The sequence below is a fragment of the Prionailurus bengalensis genome, chromosome B1, assembly GCF_016509475.1.
Source record: "Prionailurus bengalensis isolate Pbe53 chromosome B1, Fcat_Pben_1.1_paternal_pri, whole genome shotgun sequence".
Lineage (NCBI taxonomy): Eukaryota > Metazoa > Chordata > Mammalia > Carnivora > Felidae > Prionailurus > Prionailurus bengalensis.
Window position 1 is genome coordinate 144,992,758 of NC_057344.1, and position 26,991 is coordinate 145,019,748.

Genomic DNA, 26,991 nt, shown 5'->3' on the forward strand with positions numbered 1-26,991 from the left:
GGCACCCCTAAAAGTTTTCTTCTAGAAGCCTAAAGTTTTAGGTTTTACGTTTAGGTCTGTGGTCCATCAAGATGATTTTTTTTTTTTTTTCCGACATTTATTTATTTTTGGGACAGAGAGAGACAGAGCATGAATGGGGGAGGGGCAGAGAGAGAGGGAGACACAGAATCGGAAACAGGCTCCAGGCTCCGAGCCATCAGCCCAGAGCCCGACGCGGGGCTCGAACTCACGGACCGCGAGATCGTGACCTGGCTGAAGTCGGACGCTTAACCGACTGCGCCACCCAGGCGCCCCCAAGATGATTTTTATATGCAGGTGAGAAAGTATGAGGCAGACTTCCTTTTGTTCATTTATGTTTTTAAAGTTTATTTATATTGAGAGAGAGCACACGAGCACATGAAAGGGCAGAGAGAGAGGGACAGAGAGAGAATCCCAATTAGGCTCTACACTGTTAGCATGGAGCCCGATAAGGGACTCAGTCTCACAAATTGTGAAATCATGACCATGACCTGAGCTGAAGTCCAACCCTTAACCAACTGAGCCACCAAGTGCCCCCCTTTTGTTTTTAATGTGTGGATGTCAGATTGTCCCCAAATCTTTTTGTTGAAAAGATAAAATTACTTTGGTACCTTTGAAAGGACTATATTGTGTGGGTCTCTTGTAATGCTAATTTTGGGGGGGTGGGATTTCTAAAATTACTTAAAGTTCTAAAATTAGAGTTTTAAGTTCTGATTTTAAAGTTTAAAAGTTCTTAAAAGTATTTGTGCCCAAACTGCTATGCTGTATTTGATTGTTGACCTTTTAATATCAAAACACTCTAACTTCATTATTACAGGAGTAGCATGCGTTCATGTAGGTGACTGTACACCTGTACATTTACGTATAAATACGCACAGGAGCATAGGTGGTTGGTTAACTTTAAAGATAGCTTAAAATTGCATGCTTAATGATTTTGTTTAATCTATTTGCTGACATTTGTCTATAGTTTTATTCATTAGCTATTGAAATATCTTTGTATTTTAGTAGGTTGCTGCTCTTTTTTTAAGAGGTCTTTAGTATCAGAATAGATGCTTTTAAACAGATACTTTAGTATCAGAACAGATACTTTAATAGTATTATGAGCACAGTTATGGTGGATGCTACAAAGATGTCTCTTGAGCATCTCCTGGAAGCATGACACTGCCAGGCTTATGCTTAGCATTAGCACAGAGGACTCTTCCAAATAGAGGGGAGTGCCTATACACATGTACACACATTATTAGGATTAAATGCGTTAATAAGAGCTAAAGAAGAGATACATAATACTAAGGGAAAGAAATGGTTAATCCTGCCTGATGGACCTAGCTCAGAAAGCTAGAGGGAGATTGGAATGAGATCTTGAGCAGGTTTTTGAAGAATGAAAAGGGGAAAGATTCGGTGGTATGAGGTTTCGAGGAGATAGTCATCCCCTAAAAATTGTTTTCTCTTTTAGCTTTGGCTTAGAATATTCACTTCATTTTCTGCATGTCCAATTTCTTCCTGTTCCAGTTTCCAAGTGGTATATTCTTTGTGGTAGGGCTGTAGCATTTATCACATAATTGTGTTTAGGACTTCTGTCTCCCACTGGACTGTAAATTTCTTTGGAGCAGCAGATGAAGTCCTTCATGTTCACCATTGTTTTTCCTTGCATAATTTCTGACACATGTAGAGTGGACATTCAATAAACATTGAAGGAATGCGTGTTGTCTCACCTATTCACCCAGCATATGTTGAATGAAGTAAGACAATGGCCTAAAGAATGAAAATTGCAGATTCAGGGAATGATGGGGAGTGGCATAGTGTTCTTCAAACACAGAATTTGTTACAGAGGTGAGAAATGTGATGGGAGATAAATTTGAAAAGTTGGTCAGGACCATGAATTTCAGGCTGGATTTTTGTGTAATGCTTTATGCTTCAAACTGAATGCAGATGTTTGTATTTAAAGTATGCTGCACGTGATAAGCTTGGAAGACTTGAAGATGTAAACAATGTGAATTCAGTGGGAGCAGAAAGGATGAGACAAATTGCAAAAGACTTTTGAGTTGTTAGGATTTCACCGTTTGAAGCTTAAAGAAGGAAAATCATTTAAGACTGAGCATTTGAGCCAAGAAGATGGTGCCATTAACAGAAATAAAGTTTTTTGTGTATCTGGGGAGGGTTGCATATATGGACTAACCTGTGAAGTCACATGTGAGTATTCAGCAGGGGGTTAAAAATGTAAAATTTGAGTTTATGGTAGAGACCAGCTATCCTTTTAGGTAGATATGAGAGCTAAAGCCCTTAGATTATGAAACTGCCAGGTTAGAAGACAGAACTTTGAGAACTTCTGCATTTTGATGAGAAGGAAAGTTGCCTTATCATAGAAATCTAAAAGCATTAGGAGTAGGCTATCAACAATGGTAATGCAGATAAGAGGAAGACTGAGGAAGGTCATTGGAGTTTTCAGAATTGTGACTTTCTGGAGAATTATATTTAAGGGAGAGCCCAGATTATACTATTTGAGAGTAGAGGAGAGATGAGGAAGACTAATGCACAGTTAGTAATTTAGGGAACAATATGATTAATAAAAAGTACTTTGAGAATCCAGAGGAAAGACAGTTATAGTCTTTTGAATCAGGAAAGGTTTTCAGGGGGACAATACCTGGGCCCAAATAAATGCATGGGGTTTCAGTCATTAAAGATAGGGAGGGATGGAGTGAGTATTGGAGTAGGAATCTTGTTTAGTAGACTTCTAGAATCGTAGTGTTGGAGCAACCTAAATGTTGTTAGACATAGACTGTTTTACTAGATTTCTGCTAAATTGTGCAGAATTGCGTCTCTGAGATAAATACCTACATTGACTGGCTATTTATGAAGTAGCTCTATTCTGGTTATTCTTGGATTATTTGAACCTAACTCTACCTTCCTGTAATGTGCATTTACTCTTTATCCAGTACTTGTACAAAGTAGAATAGAATTGTCAGCTCATTTTAGACATTATATTGTAGCCTGAGATTGTGTGCTTTAGAGGCAGCTCCATTATACCAGTTAGTGATTTACCCAACCTTTAACCAAAAAGTGAGCAAACAAATCTTAAGTACTTAACTAGAAGCTGAAGTATTAATCAAGGAAGGAACCAAAAGGTATCAAAATAGCCAGAGGAACCAGTTCCTTTGATTTTTTTTTTTTTAACTTACTTGAATTTGAAGTATTGTAAGATGAAGCCCAATGTGACTTTCTTCTCTTGTGTATATGTGTTAATTTTCTTTCCTCCACTCCTCTCTCACTGGTATTAAGAGATTCAGAAAAGATAGTGCCAGTTGATACAGAGCAATTTCCCATGAGAGCTGGAGTAGCTATGCTTCAGGAATTAGTCTAGGCAAATGGAGAAGAAACATTTTAAGAAACAAGAATGAATAAAAGGATGTTGATGAAGATACACGGGGATTAAGTGGGGTAAAGTTGGAAAGTAGAATGATCTCTGAAGTAGTTGAGGCTCTGTAAATTATATCTCGGAGGCCACATATAATCATGTTGGTATTTGGATGAATAGATAGGACTGATTATTTTTAATTGACATGGAAAAGTGAATTTATATGTGCATCCCAGTGTGACACAAATCTCCACATTTTCAAATGTTCATAAGAAAAAGTGGGGTTTAATACATAGAATTTTACTTTATCCAAAAAGATGTTAGATGATAATTGCTCTTAATCTTTGAAGGTGCTAGAGGCTAACAACCACATGAAGATTCCCTTTTACAGAAGAATCCTTTAATCTCGGCTATCTTTGTTGAACTGTATCTATCGTCTTTTAGGTTTGACCAGAGATCACATCTCAATTTATAAATTAGAAAATTGAGATCCGAAAAGCTAACTCTTTCATGGTCTTAGATAGTTAAAATCTTTCTTAGTCCCATGTTCAGAGGTTTCTTTTTGATCATTTAAAAAAAAAAAAAAAATGGAAGGACCCAAATCCCAGAAATTGCTTACCTATGAGTTGAATACTTTGCTGTGAATAATAAGAATTGCACAGTTGTTCTTGTAATCACATTTATTCTGAATGTGTAATTTGGTTCTTTTGTTTTTCCTCTTGACTAGATTGTGATATACATTGGCTGTGCATGAATTATAAATGCAAACTTAAGGGGTGCCTGGGTGGCTCAGTGGGTTAAATTTCTGACTCTTGATTATCAGCTCAGGTCATAATCTCAGTTTGTGAGATTAACTTTACCACAGCCCAAGGAGCCTGCTTGGGACTCTCTTCCCTCTTCCCTCTCCCTCCTCCCCGCCTTGCTCACGCATGCACTTGCTCTCTGTTTCTCTCTCTCTCTCAAAATAAACATTAAAAAAGTATATATAATTTTCACATTAATTTTACTAGATAAGTACTTCACACTTATTCAAAATAAAAATACTGTGTAGCTTTAGCTTTGTTACTTTAAATATATAGCAAATGAGAGTTCTTTTATGCATTAGGGTTTGTTAATCCTTATTGGAAGTTTTAGGTTTTGGAGGAAACTAATGGCACCTGAAATGACAGTATCTGATTCTGCTTTGTGAATTTTTTCTTTTTTTTCTCTCTCTCTCTCTCTTTTTTTTTTTTTTTTTTTTTATGAGTTGGTTTATTTGTAAGTGGTACAGAATTCAAGGGAGAACAAAAGACTGAAGAACAGACTGGCAGGATTCTAGGTTGGGTTTGCTCTGACCTCAGAGTAAGGTAGAAATAGCTGAGTAACAAGAAATAAAGAGATGAGCCCCCACTGTATGTTGTTTCTTTTTTTCTTTTTTTTTCCAAAGTTTATTCTTGAATGTACGGAAGGCTCCAACACAACACTTCTTTCTACCTATTGGTGGCAACAGATTTTATGGCAGAGAATGCAGATGTTTTAAACAGCAGTAAGGATCACCATCTCCTGATGGAGACAGAAGGAACTGCTTACTTTTTGCTAGATTTCTCCATTCCTCCTGTGGCCATCCCCCATGGCCTTCACTTCCCCCATGGCCTTCACTTTACCTCTTCTAGCTGCTTCAGGGGCTTCTTCTTGCCACTGCCCTATCCCTAGACCCTGCCACTGGAAGCAGTGAATTAACTTTTTTTCCTTTTTTTGGATTCACTATTTTTGAAAGCAAGTAAGATGCTATTTAAAAATTTAAACAGATTTGTTGTTTACTATTTCAAGACAGTTGTAAAAGGAGAGAGCATAGGGGCGCCTGGGTGGCGCAGTCGGTTAAGCGCCCGACTTCAGCCAGGTCACGATCTCGCGGTCCGTGAGTTCGAGCCCCGCGTCAGGCTCTGGGCTGATGGCTCAGAGCCTGGAGCCTGTTTCCGATTCTGTGTCTCCCTCTCTCTCTGCCCCTCCCCCATTCATGCTCTGCCTCTCTCTGTCCCAAGAATAAATAAACGTTGAAAAAAAAAATTTTTAAAAAAAAGGAGAGAGCATTATGTGAAAACTGAATTGGGAGTCATTGGAATTATATAATTTTTTCATTTTTGAGAGAGACACAGCACAAGTGGGGGGTGGGGTGGGCAGAGAGAGAGGGAGACACAGAATCTGAAGCAGGCTCCAGTCTCTGAGCTGTCAGTACAGAACTTGACACAGGGCTCGAACCCACAAACTGCTAGATCATGACCTGAGCCAAAGTCAGACACTTAACCGACCGAGCCACACAGGAGCTACAAAGCTACAGTCTTCCTATAGGCTCTGCTATGGTTGATAACCTGATTTTTATTTAAAAACATTATCACAGTTGTAATGATTATGGCAGCTTATTTTTGGCTGTAAAATTTTTTGTTTAAAGGAAACCTACATTGAGATTTATTTGGTAAGCAGGAATTTAAACTCATCCCAGTTGCCCTGTAGGTACACATAGATACTGTGAATTTTTTCCAGTACTTTTAAGTGTAGTAGGAAAGGATGTTTAATTATAAATATATATTTAAACAAGTAATATTTAACTTTTTACTTTTTTTCTCTTTTCTGATTCTTAATGTTATAATTTTGACTGTCCTGGGGGCTATAATCATGTAAGTAATTTTTTTTTTTAAGTTTCATGTATTTTGAGAGAGAGAAGGGGAGGGGAAAGGAGGGAAGGGCAGAGAGAGAGAGGGAGCGAGAGAATCTCAAGCAGTCTCCACACTCATCACAGAGCCCTACTGGGAGTTCAATCTCAAGACTGCAACATCATGACCTGAACTGGTTCAAGAGTCAAATGCTCAACTGACTGAACCACCCAGGCACCTTGTAAGGCATTTACTTTAAGTGATTGTATTTCTGGGCACCTGGGTGTTTCAGTCAGTTAAGTGTTCAACCTTGGCTCAACCCGGGTCACCATCTAATGGTTTGTGAGTTTGAGTCCTACCTTGGGCTCTGTGCTCTCAGCACAGAGCCTGCTTCAGATCCTCTGTCTCCCTTTCTCTCTCCCTCTCTCTCTTTCTCTCTGTCAGAAATAAACATGAAAAAAGTAAATGATTGTGTTTCTATTTTTATTTTCTATTTGTTTTCTTTTTAATTTTTTAAGCCCCCTCCCTCCCTTGTCTTGATTGTGTTTGTTTTTCTTGATCTGGCCTTTGAGATTTGAGCTTAACAGTACTTTATCATAGTGCCTAACCATTCTGTTCCCTATGTCCTTGTTTATATTCCACGACAGATTATAAACTTTACATTATTACGTTAATTTCAGGTGTATGATATACTGATTCAGTGCTTCTGTACATCACCCTGTACCTGTCCCCCCACCCCTTTCCCATCTGGTAGTCATCAGTTCTCTATAATTAAGAGTCTGTTTGTTTGTTTTCTTTCCCCTTCCTCCCCGCCCCTCATTTATTTATTTATTTACTTATTAAAGTAGGCTCCATGTCTGATGTGCGGCTCAAACTCATAACCCTGAGATCAAGAGTCTCCAGCTCTACCAACCGGCACTCCCAAGAGTCTGTTTCTTGATTTGTCTCTCTTATTTTTTTCCCTTTGCTTCTTTGTTTTGTTTCATAAATTTCACGATTGTAAACTTTTTTTTTCATTTTTAAAATTTTTATTTATTTTTTTAATTTACATCCAAATTAGCATATAGTGCAACAGTGATTTCAGGAGTAGATTCCTTAGTGCCCCTTACCCATTTAGCCCATCCCCCCTCCAGCAACCCTCTGTTTGTTCTCCATATTTAAGAGTCTCGTATGTTTTGTCCCCTTCCCTGTTCTTATATTATTTTTGCTTCCCTTCCCTTCCCTTATGTTAATCTGTTCTGTGTCTTAAGGTCCTCATATGAAAGAAGTCATATGATATTTGTCTTTCTCTGACTTATTTGGCTTAGCATAATACTGTCTAGTTCTATCCACATAGTTCCAAATGGCAAGATTTCATTCTTTTTGATTGCCACGTAATTCTCCATTGTATATATATACACCACATCTTTATCCATTCATCCATCGATGGACATTTGGGCTCTTTCCATACTTAGGCTATTGTTGATAGTGCTGCTGTAAACATTGGGGTGCATGTGCCCCTTCAAAACAGCACACCTGTATCCCATGGATAAATTCCTAGTAGTGCAGTTGCTGGGTCGTAGTGTAGTTCTATTTTTTAATTTTTTGAGGAACCTCCATACTGTCTTCCAGAGTGGCTGCACCAGTTTGCATTCCCACCAGCAATGCAAAAGAGACCCTCTTTCTCCAAATCCTCACCAACATCTGTTGTTGCCTGAGTTGTTAATGTTAGCTGTTCTGAGGGGTGTGAGGTGGTATCTCATTGTGGTTTTGGTTTGTATTTCCCTGATGATGAGTGATGTTGAGCATTTTTCTGTGTTTCGGTTGGCCATCTGGATGTCTTTCTCGGAGAAGTGTCTATTCATGTCTTTTTCCTGTTTCTGGATTATTTGGTTTTTGGGTAGATTATAAACTTCTTTAGCCCTATCTTAATCTTGTTCATCAGGTATCCCCTTTATTAATAGCACCTGGCAATGTAGTAAATGCTTACTTAGTTAATGGAAAGAAATAACTGGACATAGGCCAAATGTAAAACATATTATTGTCTGCTGATTTTTAAAAAAATTTTTAAATATATTTATTTATTTTTGGGAGAGCATTAGTGGGACAGGGGTGGGGGAGGGACAGGACAGAGGATCCAAAGTGGGCTCTGCACTGACAGGCTGACAGTAGGAGGCCCGATCTGGGGTTCAAACTCCCGAATTGTGAGATCATGACCTGAGCCAAAGTTGGACAGCCCAATCGACTGAGCCACCCAGGTGCCCCAGGTTATTGCTTATTTTTTATGGTAATCATTATCATTTTGAAGGCAGTGAAATAATTCCAAGGAGAGAGAATACAAAGAAGATACAAGTCTATAGTTTCCCATGATAAGTGTAATCTCCTGGTCCTAACTGGTGCCTTTGTCTGATTTTTAAATTTTTTTTTTCAACATTTATTTATTTTTGGGACAGAGAGAGACAGAGCATGAACGGGGGAGGGGCAGAGAGAGAGGGAGACACAGAAACAGACTCCAGGCTCGGAGCCATCAGCCCAGAGCCCGACGCGGGGCTCTAACTCACGGACCGCGAGATCGTGACCTGGCTGAAGTCGGACGCTTAACCGACTGCGCCACCCAGGCGCCCCATTTGTCTGATTTTTAAAAATAAACATTGGAATCCAAGGACATAGATTATAGTCCCCAAAAGGAGAAAGGTACTGTGGACAGAAAGACTTGGTTATGGTGTTCATTGTGTGAGGCAGCATAGTACTCTCTTGGGAATAAGAGAAAGAACTGTGTGACACTCCCCACCCCCACCCTCCCTGGAGGAATAGAGACGAAGGAACTGTGAATGTTGGAATTTACCAGTAGTTGTTGGGAAGTTATGATTTTGTTGTTATAAATTGCTTTTAAACAAATGCATTAATTTTCTTTATTCCTATTTGTATGGCTAAGAAAATTTCCTTCCTGAAAGTTTATGAACATGACTTTTTAATAGTTAATCATTTTTGTGTTTGCTCCCTTAGCATTTGACATTGTGCAGCAAAGAAATGGTTATGGAGAAGCCCAGTCCGCTGCTTGTAGGGCGGGAGTTTGTGAGGCAATATTATACTTTGCTGAATAAAGCTCCAGAATATTTACACAGGTAAATTCTGAATGGATTATTTGGTATTTTTATTTAGATTATTTTCTTGAGTAGAACTACATATATTTCATCTTTCCTGTCTCATGTTCTGGTTGTTTCTTTGCAAACCATATCCAATATTTCAACTGCCTGATGGCTAAAACCGATTTTTTTAAAAATGAAATCTGCAGTAAGAAAAACGCTTCACATCATACACACATACACAATTATATTCTTGAGTATTTTGTATAAAATACAACATTTATATAATTTGTATAAAATGTACATGTGTATAATGTGGAGTGTTTTTCTTGGGCTTGACCAACTGATGGATTCTAATCTGCAGTTTGAAATTATGGATGTAAGTTGTCTTTTTAAGTTTCTTATAGCAGTGTTAGAAAATGAATCATTTAAGTGACTGGTGAAAATTTCTTCTGATCTGCAAAATACTGTTCCTTGGTAAAACAACAACAGTAGCCTTGTTTACTATTTTGGCAAGAGTTGGACATCTGTAAGCTTATTTTTTCTAGAATTTTTCTAGAATTTGAAATGAAATTGATTTATATTGTAAGTAGTATTTATAATTTTTGTTCTTCCTGTGTATTTTAGCAGGTGGATTAGGCTTTGCAAGTATTTGTTGTACCAGCCACATGAGTTAAAGGATAAATCATTGCCACTTCATGTGGGAAAAGCTATTAAAAGGACTTGGATTCTTTTAGCTAGGTCCTCTTCTAAGGACATTCTAAAGTTAGATTTTGAAATATGCCTTGCATTATTCAAGACCTGTTTCTATAACTAATGTCCTTCCTCAAAAAAAAAATCCAAAAATAAATACCTGTACATTTTTCTAATTATAGAAATAAAAGACATTTTTGTTGACAGTGTGTATAAAGGAGTTTAGAGTGGGGAGGGGAGAATGGATTTAATAGGGCCTTTCCTTGTCTGAAATTTAGTGTTTATATAACGTAGATATTAAACAGGGAACTTTTTTTGTAGCGACATTAAGGCTTTCTATCATTTCAAATAAAAGTATTTATAATTTTTTTACTTTTTAACAGACTTTGGTGAGTATCCTTACACGTGTATCTTTGTGCACCTTTCTAGTTACTAAGATAAGTTCCTACACGTAGAATTGTTAAAGGTATGATCATTTCTAAGACATTTCTTACATACACTCTACAGCCAAATTGTGCTCCAGAAAAATGATAGAAGTTCACATGTTTGCAAGAAAGTTTGCCAGAAGTTACATATTTGCAAGAAAATAGTGTAAACTTAAAAATACAGATAGTAGTTAAAAGCATAGACTATAGAGCGGGACTGGGAACTGTCTGGGTTCATTTCATGTCTTAGCTACTACCCCACTTGTGTAGTCTTCGGAGAGTTAATTTAACCTCTTGTGAACCTCAGTTTGCTCATTTACAAAAGAGCACTTATTTCATGAGGTTGTGAGGGCAATCAGAGAACTTTGTTTGGCATAGAGGAAGTCTTACATGTTTCATTAACAATAGGAGCTGAGTTGTCTTTATGAAAGAATTAACATTGTGTGTTTGATAATCTTAATTTAGAAGGATATTCTAATTGCTTTAGGTAATGCCATAGAAACACTAGTTTATCGTACTTAAGAGCAGTATAAAATATTAATGATATAATAGATAATGAAATGTAAATTTTCTTATTTGGTCTCTGAATTGTTTGGATTATTATAAATCTAACTAAACTGTTTTAATCTAAGCCTTTGGAATTAGTAATCATTTGGAACTTTGAGTAGAATGTTAAACAGCGTCTGATTCCCAAACAAATCTAGATAACTGAGTTACTGTATTTGAAGGGAAAACTGGGTCAGTTACTTACTACAGCATCGGTATTTAGAATGTATTTTGAATATCTCATTCTTTCATTTAAGAAGATTGGATAGGAATTAGATGAGAATAGCAAATGATTGCATGTATATTCAGAGTGCCAGGAACACTAAAAATTCTGTCATTAATCACTTAATCCTTACAACAGCCTTATGGAGTAGTTACTGTTGTTTTTGATGACCAAGGAAACTGAACTTAAGGACCGTAAGTAATTTCATCAAGATTATACAACTAATGAGGGATGGAGCCAGACATACAAGCTATGTCTCTTTTATACCAGAACTTTGCTGCCTCTTAGATTTGAATGCTAATCAATTATCACTGGCCTTACAGGTTTTATGGAAGGAATTCTTCCTATGTTCATGGTGGAGTAGATGCTAGTGGAAAGCCCCAGGAAGCTGTTTATGGCCAAAATGTAAGTATCAATTTCATACACATTTTAGATTTTTTGTGCCCATGGATTTCTTCTTGAAAGTGATCATTAGTTGTAACTAGAATGTATGTTACAATAGTTTTTTTTTTCAACTTTTTTTTAATTTATTTTTGGGACAGAGAGAGACAGAGCATGAACGGGGGAGGGGCAGAGAGAGAGGGAGACACAGAATTGGAAACAGGCTCCAGGCTCTGAACCATCAGACCAGAGCCTGACGCGGGGCTCGAACTCACGGACCGCGAGATCGTGACCTGGCTGAAGTCGGACGCTTAACCGACTGCGCCACCCAGGCGCCCCTGTTACAATAGTTTTTAAATGTGCTTTCAGTTCTTATAAATATCCATTTTGTTTGAAACAAGATAGTACACTGGGTTGGGTACCAAGGAGAAGATAGGTTATTACCTATCCTTGATGTATTTTATACATGAAACAGTTGAGAACAATGTATTAAGTTTATAAAAATATGGGCTAAGCCTTCTATTACAGGGATGCACAGAACCAAATGTACCTTATGACCTGGTAGATGATGTGGGACTTTAGCTAGACTCTGAATTACATACAGAATTTGGCCTTACCAGACAACAGGAAATTGAAAGTAGAAGAAATGGCACCAGAAAACACACACTAAAGTAAAACCAGTTTTGAAGTCAAGGAATAGTTAACATAGTTTGTGTGCATGACTAAAGACTTAATACAGAACAGTGGGAGACAGCTATATAAAACTTGTAATACTGCTTAATACGAGGCAGCCATAAGGATCTCTTCTAGAGAGCTGTGACATGTTGAAAATGGTGGTTTAGGAGCATCAGTCTGGCAGTAATGCGTGTCATGGTGGAATGGATTCAAATGAGGCAGAAGGATTAAGTAGTTAATATTCTAGAGTTCTGAGGAAATCAGTGAATGTCTGCAGTATTAAGTATGAGGCAGAAAGATTAAGTAGTTAATATTCTAGAGTTGTGAAGAAATCAGTGAAAGTCTGTGGTATTAAGTAATGCAGTATCATAAGATTTTGTATGTCTTTTCTCCTATTAAAGGATATACACCACAAAGTATTATCTCTGAACTTCAGTGAATGTCATACTAAAATTCGTCATGTGGATGCTCATGCAACTTTGAGTGATGGAGTAGTTGTCCAGGTCATGGGTTTGCTATCTAACAGTGGACAGCCAGAGCGGAAGTTCATGCAGACCTTTGTTCTGGCTCCTGAAGTAAGTTTTCATTTCACTTAATTTTCATTTGTATGATTTTGATAGTTATTAGTTGCTTGAAGTGTTCCGAGTTTCTTCTTACAGATTTAGATAGGCATGTAGCTAAGTTGGAGAGCCTGGTATTGGACCCATTGATAAACATGGGCAATGCCAGAGTTAGGGGCACCAACCTTTCATGCAGCTGAAAATCGACACATAACTTTTGACTTTTCAAAAACTCTACTAATAGCCTGTCATTGACCAGAAGCCTTACTGATAGTATAAACAGTTGATTAACATATATTTTGTATGTTATATGTATTCTATACTGTAGTCGTATAATAAAGTACGCTAGAGAAAAGAAAATGGTATTACATGAGAGAAAATACATTTACAGTACATTACTGTGTTTATCAAAAAGTCATGTGTAAGTTGGAGTGCAGTTCAAACTTGTGTTGTTTAGGGTTAGCTATAATTTGAGCTTTGTGGGTGTGTATACACTTTGCTATTTATTTTTTGATTGTTTTCACTTTGCCTATTTAGAAGTAAAAGTCATGCTGACACAAATGTATAAATAGATTACTAAGATTATATACATAATACAAAAAGTATCTTGTTTTAAGAAGTTACATTAAAATGGAAAAGTTTCATTTGTTAATTAGTCCTAGTTCTCTTCTATTGAGTAGCCATTTCTTGAGTTCCAATATTTGAATGGTCTTTTATAAGTGTACTTTATATTAATGCAGCATGTTCAATTTTGGAAAATCACATTGAGTCTATATTATATTTCTATAGTTTTTTTTTAATTATGTAGTGTTAAAATAGATAACGCATATGCCACGTAATTTTTATTTAAAATTTTTTTTTTTAGTGTTTATTCACTTTTTGAGAGACAGAGACAGAGTGTGAGCAGGGCAGGGGGCAGAGAGAGAGGGAGACACAGAATTGGAAGCAGGCTCCAGGCTCTGAGCTGTCAGCACACAGCCTGATGCGGGGCTCGAACTCACGAACTGTGAGATCGTGACCTGAGCTGAAGTTGGACGCTTAACTGACTGAGCCACCCAGGCGCCCCTGCAATTTGTCCTTTTTATGCAGTGCCAAATATATTGGTATTTAATGGAATATTTGAATTTTGTTTTCCTGTAGGGATCTGTTCCAAATAAGTTTTATGTTCACAATGATATGTTTCGTTATGAAGATGAAGTATTTGGTGATTCTGAACCAGAGCTCGATGAAGGTGAGGTTACTTTCAAGATAGAAAGATTCTATCAGTGCTCTTTAAGGACATGAAAAGTGCAGAACTTACAGAAGTTTGCCTCTATTGTAACTGAGTCAAAACCCCCCCTTTCTCCTTTTTGTTAAAAAGAAATAGATGTTCATTATATAAAAATGAGACATAGAAAGGGAAAAAAATTTCAGTCTTATTCTCTATAAACAAGAGTTTGGTGCCTGTTACAGAATTTTGCTGGATCCTATCCTTAGCAATACTTTTTTTTTTTTAAATGCAGTTACGATGGTTCAAAGGTTGCTTTTTTCCACTTAGTGTGTCTTTGTTGGCTGTCAGTTTTTTGGCTATCCCAATTCTTTTTTTGGTCCTTCATTTATATGTATCGGTTTGTTTCCTTTTCTTATTATTGTACTATTGATTAGCTGTGGCAAAGGAAACAAACAGTTAAGGCTTAAATGTCATTTATTTCTACCTTTCGTTTTCTTACTAATTTTTTAAAATTAATTTTATTTTTTTAATGTTTATTTATTTTGAGAGAGAGAGAGAGTGAGCATGGGGGTGGGGTGGGGCAGAGAGAGAGGGAGAGAGAGAATCCCAAGTAGGCTTCACACTGTCATCGCAGAGCCCAATGCGGAGCTAGATCTCAGAAGCCGTGAGATCACAACCTGAGCTGAAATCAGGAGTCAGACACTTAACTGATTGAGCCACCCAGGTGCCTGCCCCTAGATCTTTTTTTAAAATAGAATGTATACCAAATTTCATCTTGCTTGCTTTTCGGTTTTTAAGAGAACAGGGAATACTGCAATTGAATGCCTTAGTAAGGAATAGGCCAATTTTTGAAACCATTGTATCACTTCCTTAAACACTAAAAATATGTATATAAAATTGTTTGTTGAGCCTCTTAAAAAAGAGATGTGTATTATATATTGTCAGAATCAGAAGATGAGGTAGAAGAGGAACAAGAAGAAAGGCAACCATCCCCAGAACCTGTGCAAGAAAATGCTGATAGTGGTTACTATGAAGCTCATCCTGTGGCGTAAGAATAGTGTTTGCATGGCCAAATTTGGTCTCAATTATGATGTAGTTGTAATGTGGTTTTTGTTCTAGACTTAACTGTTAGAAGTAAATTCTTGATAAAGCTACCTGTCAAGCCAGGATTTTAGTACCATATATATATAGTATATAGTATATATATATGCAAGAAGTTTGGAAAAAGTTGTTTTATTTATATAGAAAATTGAACATGGTTTTGCCCAAAGCAGTGATTACTTACTGATGATGTAGAATACTTGGGACAACACAGAGAGCATTTTATTTTTATAAATATGGGGTTTATTTATAGTTAGTATTGAAGTAAACATTTTTAGTAATTAAGTATTCCCATTTGAAAATAGCGGGATCAAAGAAATGCTGTGCAAGACTGTCATTCTCTTCTGCCTTCCCTTCCACCTTCTAGTTCTTACTGGATTTTTGCTTCAAAACAGTTTATTACTAGTTATGCACATTAGATTAGAGAAATACTACATCTTATTTTAATCAAACTGATTGTTTCCTTCATACTGAAAAATGAATAAACTATTTGATTATAGTAATGGCATAGAGGAACCTTTGGAAGAGTCCTCTCATGAACCTGAACCTGAGCCAGAATCGGAAACAAAGACTGAAGAACTAAAGCCACAAGTGGAGGAGAAGAACTTAGAAGAATTAGAGGAGAAGTCTACTTCTCCTCCTCCTGCTGAACCTGTTTCTCTGCCACAGGAACCACCAAAGGTTAGATCAAAGAAGCTCTTTAGGCCTGTGACATCACACTTTTATATTTGGTGACATTAATGAAGCATGACCTTTGTTCTGTTATGTTAAATTGTTTAATATAGTAAACCATGCTTTTTTTTATGTATATGAAAGCTGTGGGGTTTTTTGTAATCCTGAGGAAATTTCTTTGTATTCCACCCCCCCCTTCAAAATATCCCTAAGAGCGAAACTTACAATTAATCCTTGTCTGTGTGCAGTGTTTAGTCTCTTACATGAGATTATTTGAATCCATGTATATAACTGAGAGTTGCTCTTCATTCTGTAGAAATCCTCTATGCACGAATGCAACTGGAGTCATGCAATTTCCCAACTTAAACAAGTTGGCCTATTAAAAGAAGAGGTACCTGTTATTTCCGGTTTAAATGGGAGCAATTTCCTTACACCACCAATTAAATGATCTTGGAAAGATGAGTGACACCCATAGTGTATCATTTAAGCCTACCTAAAACATCTTTTATCTTTCTGTAAAGTAGAAGGTTAAAGTATATTTGGGTAGTGAGAGGAGGAGATTCCTTGTTCAATTTGTGAATGTCTGTTAAAGTTTCCAGTGAGTACTCTCTTCTTTCCTATCCTTCCCCTCAACACCATCACACCTTATCTTCCCCCAAAAGGGGAAGGAATTGGTTCTATTAGGTTCTTATTTTTCTAGTATGTGTAGTTAGTGGTTTTGTTTGCCATTGCTCATCTCCTTAGAGCATATAGGAACGTGCTTGTGGATTTATGTAGTAGTTCAGACAAAACAGATAATCTTGCATAATGAGATTTTGAAAGCTGGCACATAGACTGGCATGTGTGTGTGTGCCTTTCTTTTGAGGAGTCCTCCAATATAGAACAATAGTTTAGAAATGAAAAGAAAGTATATATTTGGAAGTTTCCCTATAGGAATGTTGGTGGTTTTCCATGATTAGTAGTCTAGGTTTGTTGCATTTCCTGCAGGCTTTCTCCTGGGCTTCAGTGACCAGTAAAAACCTGCCTCCTAGTGGTACTGTTTCTTCCTCTGGAATTCCACCCCATGTTAAAGCACCAGTCTCACAGGTAACCGATCTGTGAACACATTGGATTGTATCCTTGTTACATTGCCAATTGCTTATCTCTTTTATACTTCTTTAAATGAGTCGATCAGAAATTATGGATTAAATATACAAAAATACTGTATTAAATGTCAGTGCACCCACTTTAAACAAATGCCAAATCTCCATTCATCATCTGCATAGGTAGTATCTGGGGTTTGGGTGTGAAATACACACTAAGTTGGTTTTACCAATATAGATAGATAGATAGATAGATAGATAGATAGATAGATAGATAGATAGATAGATAGAGTCATTTAAAAGGCTTCTTAAAATAACAAAAATGTTCCTTTTAAAGTTTTAAATCTTATTTAGTGAAAATGTTTTAGGGAAGAAATCTGGAAAGGCACAAAGTAGTATGGCATTACAAAAAAAATCACTGTTTTAAAAAAATAGAAAACTTCAAAAACTACGCTGCCTAAACTCTCAGTCTGTAAGTGGTTCACTCCATTTAATTGAAGCCTGTACCAACTTATGACTGTAGTGTTCACTTAACTGATCATTCCAGTATTCTGCTTTTCATCTGTTTGTCATCTTACCCATTTCAGAGCTTTCAGAACACTGAAAATAAGACACTGGCTACCTGGTGTGTTTATTAGGTATAGTTTAAACTAAATTAGAATTTAGTTAATTCTATAGTACAGATAATGGGTATTCTATTCTTTTTCCTACATTTTGCGTCAGACTTCATTCCACTAGAAAATTACATTTAAAATGGTTAGTGTACATTAACCTCTTATTTGCTGTAAACAGTGAAACTTTGAGGTTTGAAAAAAGTAGTTAGTAATCCTACGACAGCCTTTATGGTGTTGGTACACACAGTCAGCTACATAATAGAGCACATGGCTTCAAGGTACCTGTTTTTTTTTTTCTAGTTAACATATTCAGGAAATGTTGGATAATGTTGGATAATGGCAAATTACAAACCAGAATTGTGTCTTACTGAAGAAAACTAATTTGTCAGGTGTTGGTTGTGCTTTTCAACCCATCTGAAGACTTGATGAGTGACTTCTGAATTTTCTTTTGAAATTCTTGATTTCTTATCAGATTTGCATTTGAAATCCTTTGGATAGTTACTTCATCTTCTGAGTGTTGGCTACATTTATTTTAAACTTCCAGTTAAGAAATAAAATAGCTAATGCTTATTATGTCTTCAGTTTGTGCCAGGCATTGTGCAAAGCACTTGATATTCATTCTCATCTAATCCTCAGTCACCCTGTAAGGGTGCTTACTGTTACTATTCCTGTTTCACAGATGAGTACATTGAGGCCCAGAGTACCTCAGCCTAAGGTCAGACAGCTGTATAAATGGCATAGGGCTGGACTTCGAATTTATGTAGTTAGACACCAGAGTCCCTTTGTGACTCATGTAAACCTATAGGTTTCTTTAGCCCATTGGAGGGGAATGTATCTCCATTTTCATCAAAGAAGAGTACTGTATTTAAGGCATGTCTGAATTACATTACATGAGATCCTAGCTTTTTGGCCAGGGGGAAAAAATTTTTTTTTTTAGTTGTAGGAGACTAGATGGTATTTTCCAACCCATCCCCTTATTAACACATTTTTAAACAGGTACAATTTAAACTTCTATTTAAAATAATTTTCTGCTCTTTTTAGGCTATATTTAGAATGGATTCATGATTTTTCCACTAGATTTAATAAATCCTTCAATTTTATTTTATTACTTTGGTGTAGTATCCATTTCCTTATCACTTTTAGCACAGTTTAATAAAAAGAATTAAATCTAATTTTAGGGTATTGGTAGGAATTAATTTAGAAGTAGGTAAGTTAATTTCATGGTAAAAAGGTTTTGTCTAGAAATGCACTAGTTTATCTAACTAGCTTATGTTCAGTTGAAGGACTTAGTAGTGGTTTTACCTGCTGTTGTTGATTTGATGGTTCCATTTTTATTTCATATTCTGTTTGACTTTCATTTGTGAGATTTGTCACCTGAGCACACATTCTGGTTATATGGAATTAATTTTAAGGCTCTAAAGTATAGTATGTGGTATGTTAGCCATTTTATCTCATTCAGAGTAAATCGTTTTAATCATGAAATTGAGCCTGAATAATTATGAATTCACAGCTGGCTTAGTTGACATATGTGAATTGTTGAAAGGAATACTGGTCTACATATTTTTTCACACTGGCATCATCAAATATCTACTGACACGTTGCTGAGTCACTATGAATTATTGAAAAGATGTAAATTATTTAAATTTGTTTTTAATTTTAAATCCTTAAAGGATAATGAAGAACTTGTCTATTTTGGTATGTGTAGTTATTTTTGTTTTTGGTAATTAATTTGGAAAAGAATGTAAATCAGGTCAGTGAGGGCACCTCTTAAGTTCTTTGATAACATTTGCATTCAGTGAGTCAGGTTTTTCTGAGAATTTTAAATTGAAAGGTACATTTGCTATTTTTATTAATTTCCCAAGGATACTAGCTTCATCAAACTTTGTTCGAGTTTGTCTGTTCTTTAATTGTTGGCACTTTTAGGCCCCCTTTAGTGAAACTTTACATAACTGCCTTTTTCAGGCATCACATTTTGGGTCAAATTACCATATAGTGTTAAACTGCAAATACAGATCACAGTGGTTTCAGGGCTATAACATAGGTCCCCTTGTCAGACATAGAACATTCTCCTACATGCTGAAAAACTAAAAATGTAATTTTATTCTAAATGAACCAATAGTTGTTGAACATCTGTGCCTAACATCACTGTGCTTGGTTTTGGGTGATGTAGAAATGAATTAGGATACAGTCCTTATAGGAATAAATACATGTAAATAATTGAGAAAACTGAAGAGAGTTGGAATTATTTTTAAAATAGCAAAATCCTAGAACATGGGAAGCAACTTCATCTTTTTTTTTTTTTTTTTTTTTTTTTTTTTTTTTAATTAACGTTATTATTTTTGAGAAAGGGAGTACAAGCCTGGGAAGGGCAGAGAGAGAGGGAGACAGATAATTCTCAAGCAGCACAGAGCCCAGCATGGGGTTTGAACTCACAAACCATGCTGTGACCTGAGCCAAAATCAAGTCAGATGCTTAACCAACTGAACCACCTAGGTGCCCTGGGGAGAGCAACTCATCTTGAGGGAAATGGGAAATCTTCATGGAAAAAAAGTTTGGGAAGAGATACACATCTGTTAAAAACTACTGTTGTACCTTTTGATTACAGAGGGTGAAGTCATTTACAGTAAATCGTCACTTTTGAAAGAAGCGTAACTCTTTATAACTTTCTGTATTAGAATTTGACCTTGCAAGTTATAATAATAATCAGTTATATAAGTGATGAAAGAATTTGAGACACTGGCTGGACTGGGGTCCTCAGAGATGATCAGTCATAAAGACATGACTGAAATCACTAGTTTTCTGACTTGGAGGACATTTTCTTCATATCCTGCTGAGTGTTTTCGGCACTCTTTGAAGGTGCATATGTTTTATCTCTTCCTTGGACCATAAATATTTGGGCAGTGGATGGCCTGAAGAGTTTGGGAATACTGAAAATACCACTGTATTAAGGAAAAGGTAATAGCAGATGTTCCTTTGTTTTAAAATAGTTATTTTAATTATATGTGTGTAATTTTTGGCAGTTGGCAGAAATTTTTGGAAGGCATCTTAAAAAGTTCTGTTACTCCCTGCCTGAGCCTCCCCTCCCACGGGTGCAGTTAAAGAAAATTGTTGGGGTCTTGCATTCCTTTCCTATATGGAAGAACAGTAGGGTGGTGAAGGACTCCTTGATTCTGAGGTGCTTTACACATGTTTCTGTCTTGTTTATTTAATTTTAACTTACAGGTAGTATTTTTAGTTGCTTAGAATAAGCTAAACTGTATAATTTGAACTATCTAAATACTTTTAAGGTTTGTGGGTGGAGTTTAGAACATTGGCTGAGCACTGGTAACATTTGAGGGGCAGCAAACTAGATAATTAGACAGTTGTGTGTCATAATTTTGTCTAGAATAAAGTTGATTTTTTATTTTGCATATGCATTTACATGGAGTGGCTCATCTTGCATTTTGTGATTTTTTGTAGCAGTACCTTTAATGCTGTCTCAATGTGGATGTAAAGTTATTGAAAAACACGTGGTTGTAAAAGCAGCCTATTTTGAGTTCTGTATCCTTGAATGGGAAAACAAACCTACCCTACAGTCCTAGATTGGTACAGAATATCTTTGTAAAATTTATTCCTCACATACATAGGACACTGTGTTAAAACTATTCTGAGCTTAAAATGACCATTATGTCTGCTGATGACTTGCTGGTAGTTGCTTTAGTTGTTTTATCCCCTGTGGAATGAGTTTATTTATAATGTATTTTTTTCCTTGTATTTTAGCCAAGAGTTGAAGCTAAACCAGAAGTTCAGTCTCAGCCACCTCGGGTGCGTGAACAACGACCTCGAGAACGACCCGGTTTCCCTCCTAGAGGACCAAGACCAGGTGAGTCAGCCCCTCTGTGGCCTTCAGCATTTAGCAGTTGGAAAGTTGGAAAAGACTGAACTTAAAGAACTATAATGTGTTTTATATGCAGTTCCTTTTAATACCAAATTTCTCAAAAGATTTAACTTGCTAAAGGTACAGGCTGGGGTAGAACAACTGACTTTCAGGGGAGGAGTAGTTGACATGTGATGGAGACATGTATTTTGAAAGTGTAAAAATTTTGAGACAGATTTTATTTGGTTATTGTCACTGGTTCTAAGAATTCAAAACCGAGCTGCCAATAACCTACTCTCTTACTTAGCACTCTTATCTCTTCACAGATAAACAATAAGCACACCCCGATTCTTCTTATTTTGATTGTCTTAGGTATTAAGTAAGTTGCCATGATTTTTGACTTGTTTCCATTGTTAGCTAATATACGTAGCACCTCTATTTGAATTCTTTAAGTATGTTTAGATTGCTTTTGGGAGGAGGTGGGAGATCGTATCCGTCAATAGCCTATGTAATTTTTCCCACAAAAGTAAAATAAAGTGATCCGTTAATAAACCAGAAGTCATGGGAACTGGGGTTTGTCCTAGTTTTGCTATTGCTTGAGCTTATGATCTTGGGTGAGAGCCTTAAATTATGAGCTTCTCTTATGCCATTTAGTTACTACACAAATTTTTCTTGTGTGATGCCTTTTTTATATGCCTCATTGTGTATTGTGTTATTGAGAGGATCAAATAAAAATTTTTTGTATAAATTTGAGCACGTTAAAATGTATATAGCCTATTTAAATGATATATTGTTAGTATTAAATTTACTGATTTGGCTATAATTTCATACAACCAAAGATTAATTTGTAAATCTCAAAATGCTAAACAAATACTTAGAACAAATATATCTCACTCTCTGAACTTTGTTTGGTTCTTGGATGATGGCAAGAATTTGGTTAAGGAGGAATACTTGTACTAATGTTGGACTTTCATATAATCAGACCAGTAGATCTAGAAGAAGGAATTTTAGCAATCTAGTCAATACCCTCACTTTATACTTAGTGTCATGTTGTTTTCTAACTAACCTACTAATAATAGGCACTTCCACCTCTGTTCAAGGAGCTCACTATCTTATTAAACTAAAACAGGAATATCTTTTATACATTCATTGCTTTGAACTGGTTGTTATATATTATAAACTTTAATGTCTGTCCTATTCCTTTTCTCAGGCAGAGGAGATATTGAACAGAATGAATCTGACAACCGTAGAATAATTCGCTATCCAGACAGTCATCAACTTTTTGTTGGTAACTTGCCACATGATATTGATGAAAATGAACTGAAAGAGTTCTTCATGAGTGAGTAGTTTATTTGCTTTATTGTAAAATTGAGCAGGGGGGAATAGAGCTTTTTTCATAATATAATTAGAACTTTAAAAAAAAAAAAAACTTGTTATCTCTCTGTATACTGTGTGTATCTCTAGGTACCAATCACTTTAATTGGTCAGAAGTGAGTAGAAGGTTATATTAGATGTTTCCCTGTGACTACTGAGTGTTGACTGGCCTAGTGATAGAGGTTAGAAGAAAGAGCTGATTCAGCTGTTAAATTTGGGGATAGGGTTCTTTTGGCAAATATAAGTCAGAAATAGAAAATGTCCTTGTCTTTGTGAAGCTATGCAGGTAACTTTCCTTTTGAAAGGACCAATTCAGAAGGGTAATGTAACAAGCGGTCAGACTAGTTGTTAGCATCTTTATGTGTATGAGTGAATGTACTTTAGTTGTCACTGGGTGTAGCAGCTTGCACCTTATTTGAAATGGTTCAAGTAGATTAAGGTTATTTCTCCTCAACACTTAAAGCTACAAAGTATTCTATTAAAATGCTTAATCCCCTTGGTGTAATATATATTTTCACAGGTTTTGGAAACGTTGTGGAACTTCGCATCAATACCAAGGGTGTTGGGGGAAAGCTTCCAAACTTTGGTTTTGTGGTTTTTGATGACTCTGAACCAGTTCAGAGAATCTTAATTGCAAAAGTAAGTGAAAGGACGTACATAGTTCAAAACTTTATTATTCCTATTGTATGTAACATTAACTTGGTGCATTTTAAAACCATAGAACATCTTTTCTTAATGATAAAGCTAAAAGTAGTTTATTAGAAATGGTTTTAATGTAAAGAATAAAGATTTGTTAGTGGCTTTAAAGTCTGAGATGTGGATCATTTAATTTATTTTTTGAAGTTAATTTTGAGAGAGAGTGCATATGCGTGTGAGCAGGGGAGGGGCAAAAAGAGTGAGGGAGACAGAGAATCCCAAGCAGGCTCAGCGCTATCAGCTCAGAGCCCGATGCGGTGCTCGAACTCCTGGATAGTGAGATCATGACCTGATCCAGGATCAAAAGTCAGAGGCTTAACCGACTGGACCACCCAGGTGCCCCTAGGTTTTTTTACTTCTGTAAGTAAGGGAATACATTTGTATTGGTGTCTGACCTGCCCATGTAAATGATTTTCTCTCCTTTTAAAGCCAATTATGTTTCGAGGGGAAGTACGTTTAAATGTGGAAGAGAAAAAAACAAGAGCTGCAAGAGAGCGAGAAACCAGAGGTGGTGGTGATGATCGCAGGGATATTAGGCGCAATGATCGAGGTCCTGGTGGTCCACGTGGAATAGTGGGCGGTGGAATGATGCGTGACCGGGATGGAAGAGGACCTCCTCCAAGAGGTGGCATGGCACAGAAACTTGGCTCTGGAAGAGGAACTGGGCAAATGGAAGGCCGCTTCACAGGACAGCGTCGCTGAAGCTCCACTGTTGGCAAAGTCTTGGCAGTGGTACATTATTCATCGTGTTTGCATTCTTGTTAATTTTTTTTTTGGCTTTGGAATGTGACACAGCCTTTTTGATCATTTCTTTGATGTGAAAAGCATCTTTTGGTTATCAGTTAAATTGAGGTGGACATTATTTCCCCAATTTCACAACAGGATTCACATTGTTAATTTATAAATCTAGACTTGGAGAATTAAGGACTGAGAAATGACCGTATCTTAAACTATCTACAACAAAATGAACTTATAAGGACATGCCCAACTGAATTCAGGTCCTTTGAGTCAAAAAAAAAAAAAAAAAAATCCTCTGCTGCACATTTTGTTTAAGTGTTACTGTTTCTGCCTGTTAATGTTGGAAACACAAATAGTGCAATTTGTGCAATTGGAGAATCTTGCCTTTTTTCTTGGCTCCCCCCCAAAAATACAACCCAACAGAAACTTGTTATGCACTCATCAAAATGCACTAATGGGTACTCTGAACTCATTAACATTGACATCTGCAACAGGAGGCAACAGGGGAAAAAACCTTTCATCTCTTTTTCCAGTAGAGAATAGTTTGTGAAATGATGAGGGCATTTTATCTGCTTGCTGTGACCAGCGTGTGTACACATAAACCTTAACAAGACTACAAGTATATTCCAGAAGGAAATCATTTAGTTATGAACTAAATAACAGAAATCAGAACTTTAAATGCTATGGTCTTGAATATTAGACCAGATTTAGTAGCTCCATATCTAAGATTTTTCTACCTGCCCCTCTTCAGTACAGGGATGGCTGGCTGCTGAACACACTCCTCCTCCTCCTCCCCTTTCTCCTTTCTTTAAGCTGTGTACAGTGAAAATTGTCTTTACTGTATTTTCGTTCTCTGGTAATGTAATAAGCATGATGGTGCCTTCTATTAATACATCATTCCAGTCTTGCTGGTAATTTTGTACAGTATAGTGTATGAATTGCTGTGCTGCAAAGCCAAACAGCTGCAAAATGTTGAAAAATCATTGAAGTGTATAAAAATTGCAGTATCTTTAAAATCAGTAAAATTGACTAGCATATTATTTACCTTGTTCTTCAGTTAACAACTTTGTGTTCTCTGTGGGAGGGAGTCTTGTGTGTGTTTGGGAGGGAGAGGGAAGGAGGAAGTCAGTCATTTGAGTAAGTCTCTTGTTGACTTTTCTCTTAGCATGAATGTGAACGTTGAAGCGTATCACTCGAGAGATGCTTGGAAAAGTCAACCAATTTGATGTACATTTTTTATGACATTTTAAAAGCAGTCAGATTCCATAAACGGCAAGTAAACCTGAAGTGAGGATACTGCAATTTTCAGAGAAGAGAACAGCAGCTCCTAAGTGTTTGCATTTTCTATTTGGGGGGCAGGGAACTGTCATTCATTTTGCACAATTCTTGAACTGATGTCAGCACCCGAGTGGCTCTGAATTTAAGTCTGGGACGACATCTTTTATTTTTACATGAATCTCTAAACAATTCTGTGAGCAAAGTTTGTAGCTGCTGGATTATTGTCTGTCTTTATAGCAAGTTCCAGTAAACCGCAAGTTATGGCAAAGGATATCCAATTTTATGCTTGGAGCATTTGGTACATTACAGTTCCTGATGTTTCAGGCTAGGAGTGAGGTAAATTTAGTGTGACCACTTAAAGCTGCTTGTTAGCATGGAAGACTTCTCCATTCTTAGTAAAAACAAACAAAAAATGCACTTGACATAGTAGCAAACTGGTTCTGGATTATGGAACTGTTTGCTATTTAGTAAACTAGCAAATGATGCACATATTTTGTTTTCATGTACTGGGCAATATAAGTGAAATCTCTCCATTTTTCCCCCTTGAAAGAGGTCTTCCATGTTTGGGGAAAAGTCTTGCACTATTGCATATATTTGGGGGACACAGATTTCTCATAGTTTCCATTGGGGGGGTGCTTAAAGATTTTTTTCCTGTTTGAACACTTTTACACTTTCTGATGTATAGTACTTGAAGTTCTTACCAGAAAATTACTTTTGAGTTTTGAAGCCTTTATTCAAACTACTTTTAAGTAGGTGGTTTATTGTCAGTGTTTTGGTTTTTTTTTTTTTTTATAGCATATTTCCCCTCTATTATTTCTTTTTCCTTCCCTTTTTAAATATGTATGTAATTTCCAATCTAGGATATTGCCCTGCCACCCATGAAAACTGTTTTCTGGCACCAAAAGCAATGACAAATGTTAAGTGTAATAGAAAATTAGAGTAAAGAGCCATTCAGCTTCAGTCTTTACATACCATGAAAAAAAAAAAAACATTAAAACATCACATGGAGAAGTTTACATGGTGATTGTTCACCTGCAGTACTGTGGACTTTTAACATTTTGTCCCCTTTTCAGTGAACCAGAGTAAAAATATTCATTGACCATTACTGTTATTTGCTGGTTTTTGTTTTTGATTTATTTTTGTTGGTTTTGTTTTTGTTTTGTTTTTGTTTTTGTTTTTTTTTGATGGTAATATTCTATCCTTATGACACTATTGCAACCAAATTGGCTTTACCATCTTGGCTTTAGTAGGTATAGAAGACAATGGATTACCATCTTTATTGCTGTAATGTGTTAAGCATTATATGCTAGTAGAATCTAGTTTAATTGTTTCAGGTGGAAAAGTATTCTTTGAGTTTCCATTTTGAATGTGTTTGGACTAAACAAACAATAAACTACTGATGTCTGCAGCATTTATCTATGTCCCTAATTTAATCTGTAGATTTGTGTTCCAAAGTATTTTCTCCCTATTGCATTTCAAACAGCCAAGGAATTGTTCTAAAACCAACTGCTGCTTGTTTGTGAAATTTGATGCATAAAAAAGTAAAACATTTCAGTGTAAGACTTGAACATGGTTAGAGATCTGTCCCATTTCTCTTAGCTAACTGGTGTACAATTAAAGAATATTAAATTATTAGTTTAAGTTAAATTCAGTGAAGGTGAGAACGATCTAAAGCAGACTACTTACTAAACATTTATATAAAGAAAAACCAAAACTTGAGTTTTCCAAAGGATTGCTACCTCCTATTTCAGAAGGAAAGGAAAAGAGGGATGGGAAGATTGAGGTTATCTGAAGTTAGGGAC

General features: G+C 36.4%; 1 protein-coding gene across 6 annotated transcripts in view; it reads left to right on the plus strand.

The window, feature by feature from the left end:
* Positions 1 to 26,600, plus strand: part of G3BP2 (G3BP stress granule assembly factor 2) — a 79,650-nt gene extending 53,050 nt beyond the window's left edge. For 3 of the 6 annotated variants that reach the window (XM_043572458.1, XM_043572459.1, XM_043572457.1), the window contains exons 2-12: positions 8,986 to 9,104; positions 11,276 to 11,357; positions 12,410 to 12,583; positions 13,709 to 13,799; positions 14,724 to 14,826; positions 15,380 to 15,560; positions 16,539 to 16,637; positions 21,007 to 21,109; positions 22,314 to 22,442; positions 22,998 to 23,116; positions 23,603 to 26,600. In XM_043572458.1, coding sequence (XP_043428393.1) covers positions 9,010 to 9,104; positions 11,276 to 11,357; positions 12,410 to 12,583; positions 13,709 to 13,799; positions 14,724 to 14,826; positions 15,380 to 15,560; positions 16,539 to 16,637; positions 21,007 to 21,109; positions 22,314 to 22,442; positions 22,998 to 23,116; positions 23,603 to 23,875 — 1,449 coding nt within the window. In that variant the 5' untranslated portion in view covers positions 8,986 to 9,009 and the 3' untranslated portion in view covers positions 23,876 to 26,600. The remainder of the gene's footprint in view (positions 1 to 8,985; positions 9,105 to 11,275; positions 11,358 to 12,409; positions 12,584 to 13,708; positions 13,800 to 14,723; positions 14,827 to 15,379; positions 15,561 to 16,538; positions 16,638 to 21,006; positions 21,110 to 22,313; positions 22,443 to 22,997; positions 23,117 to 23,602) is intronic. The other 3 variants (XM_043572461.1, XM_043572462.1, XM_043572460.1) reach the window with 1 other exon arrangement.
* Positions 26,601 to 26,991: the final 391 nt, after the last annotated feature.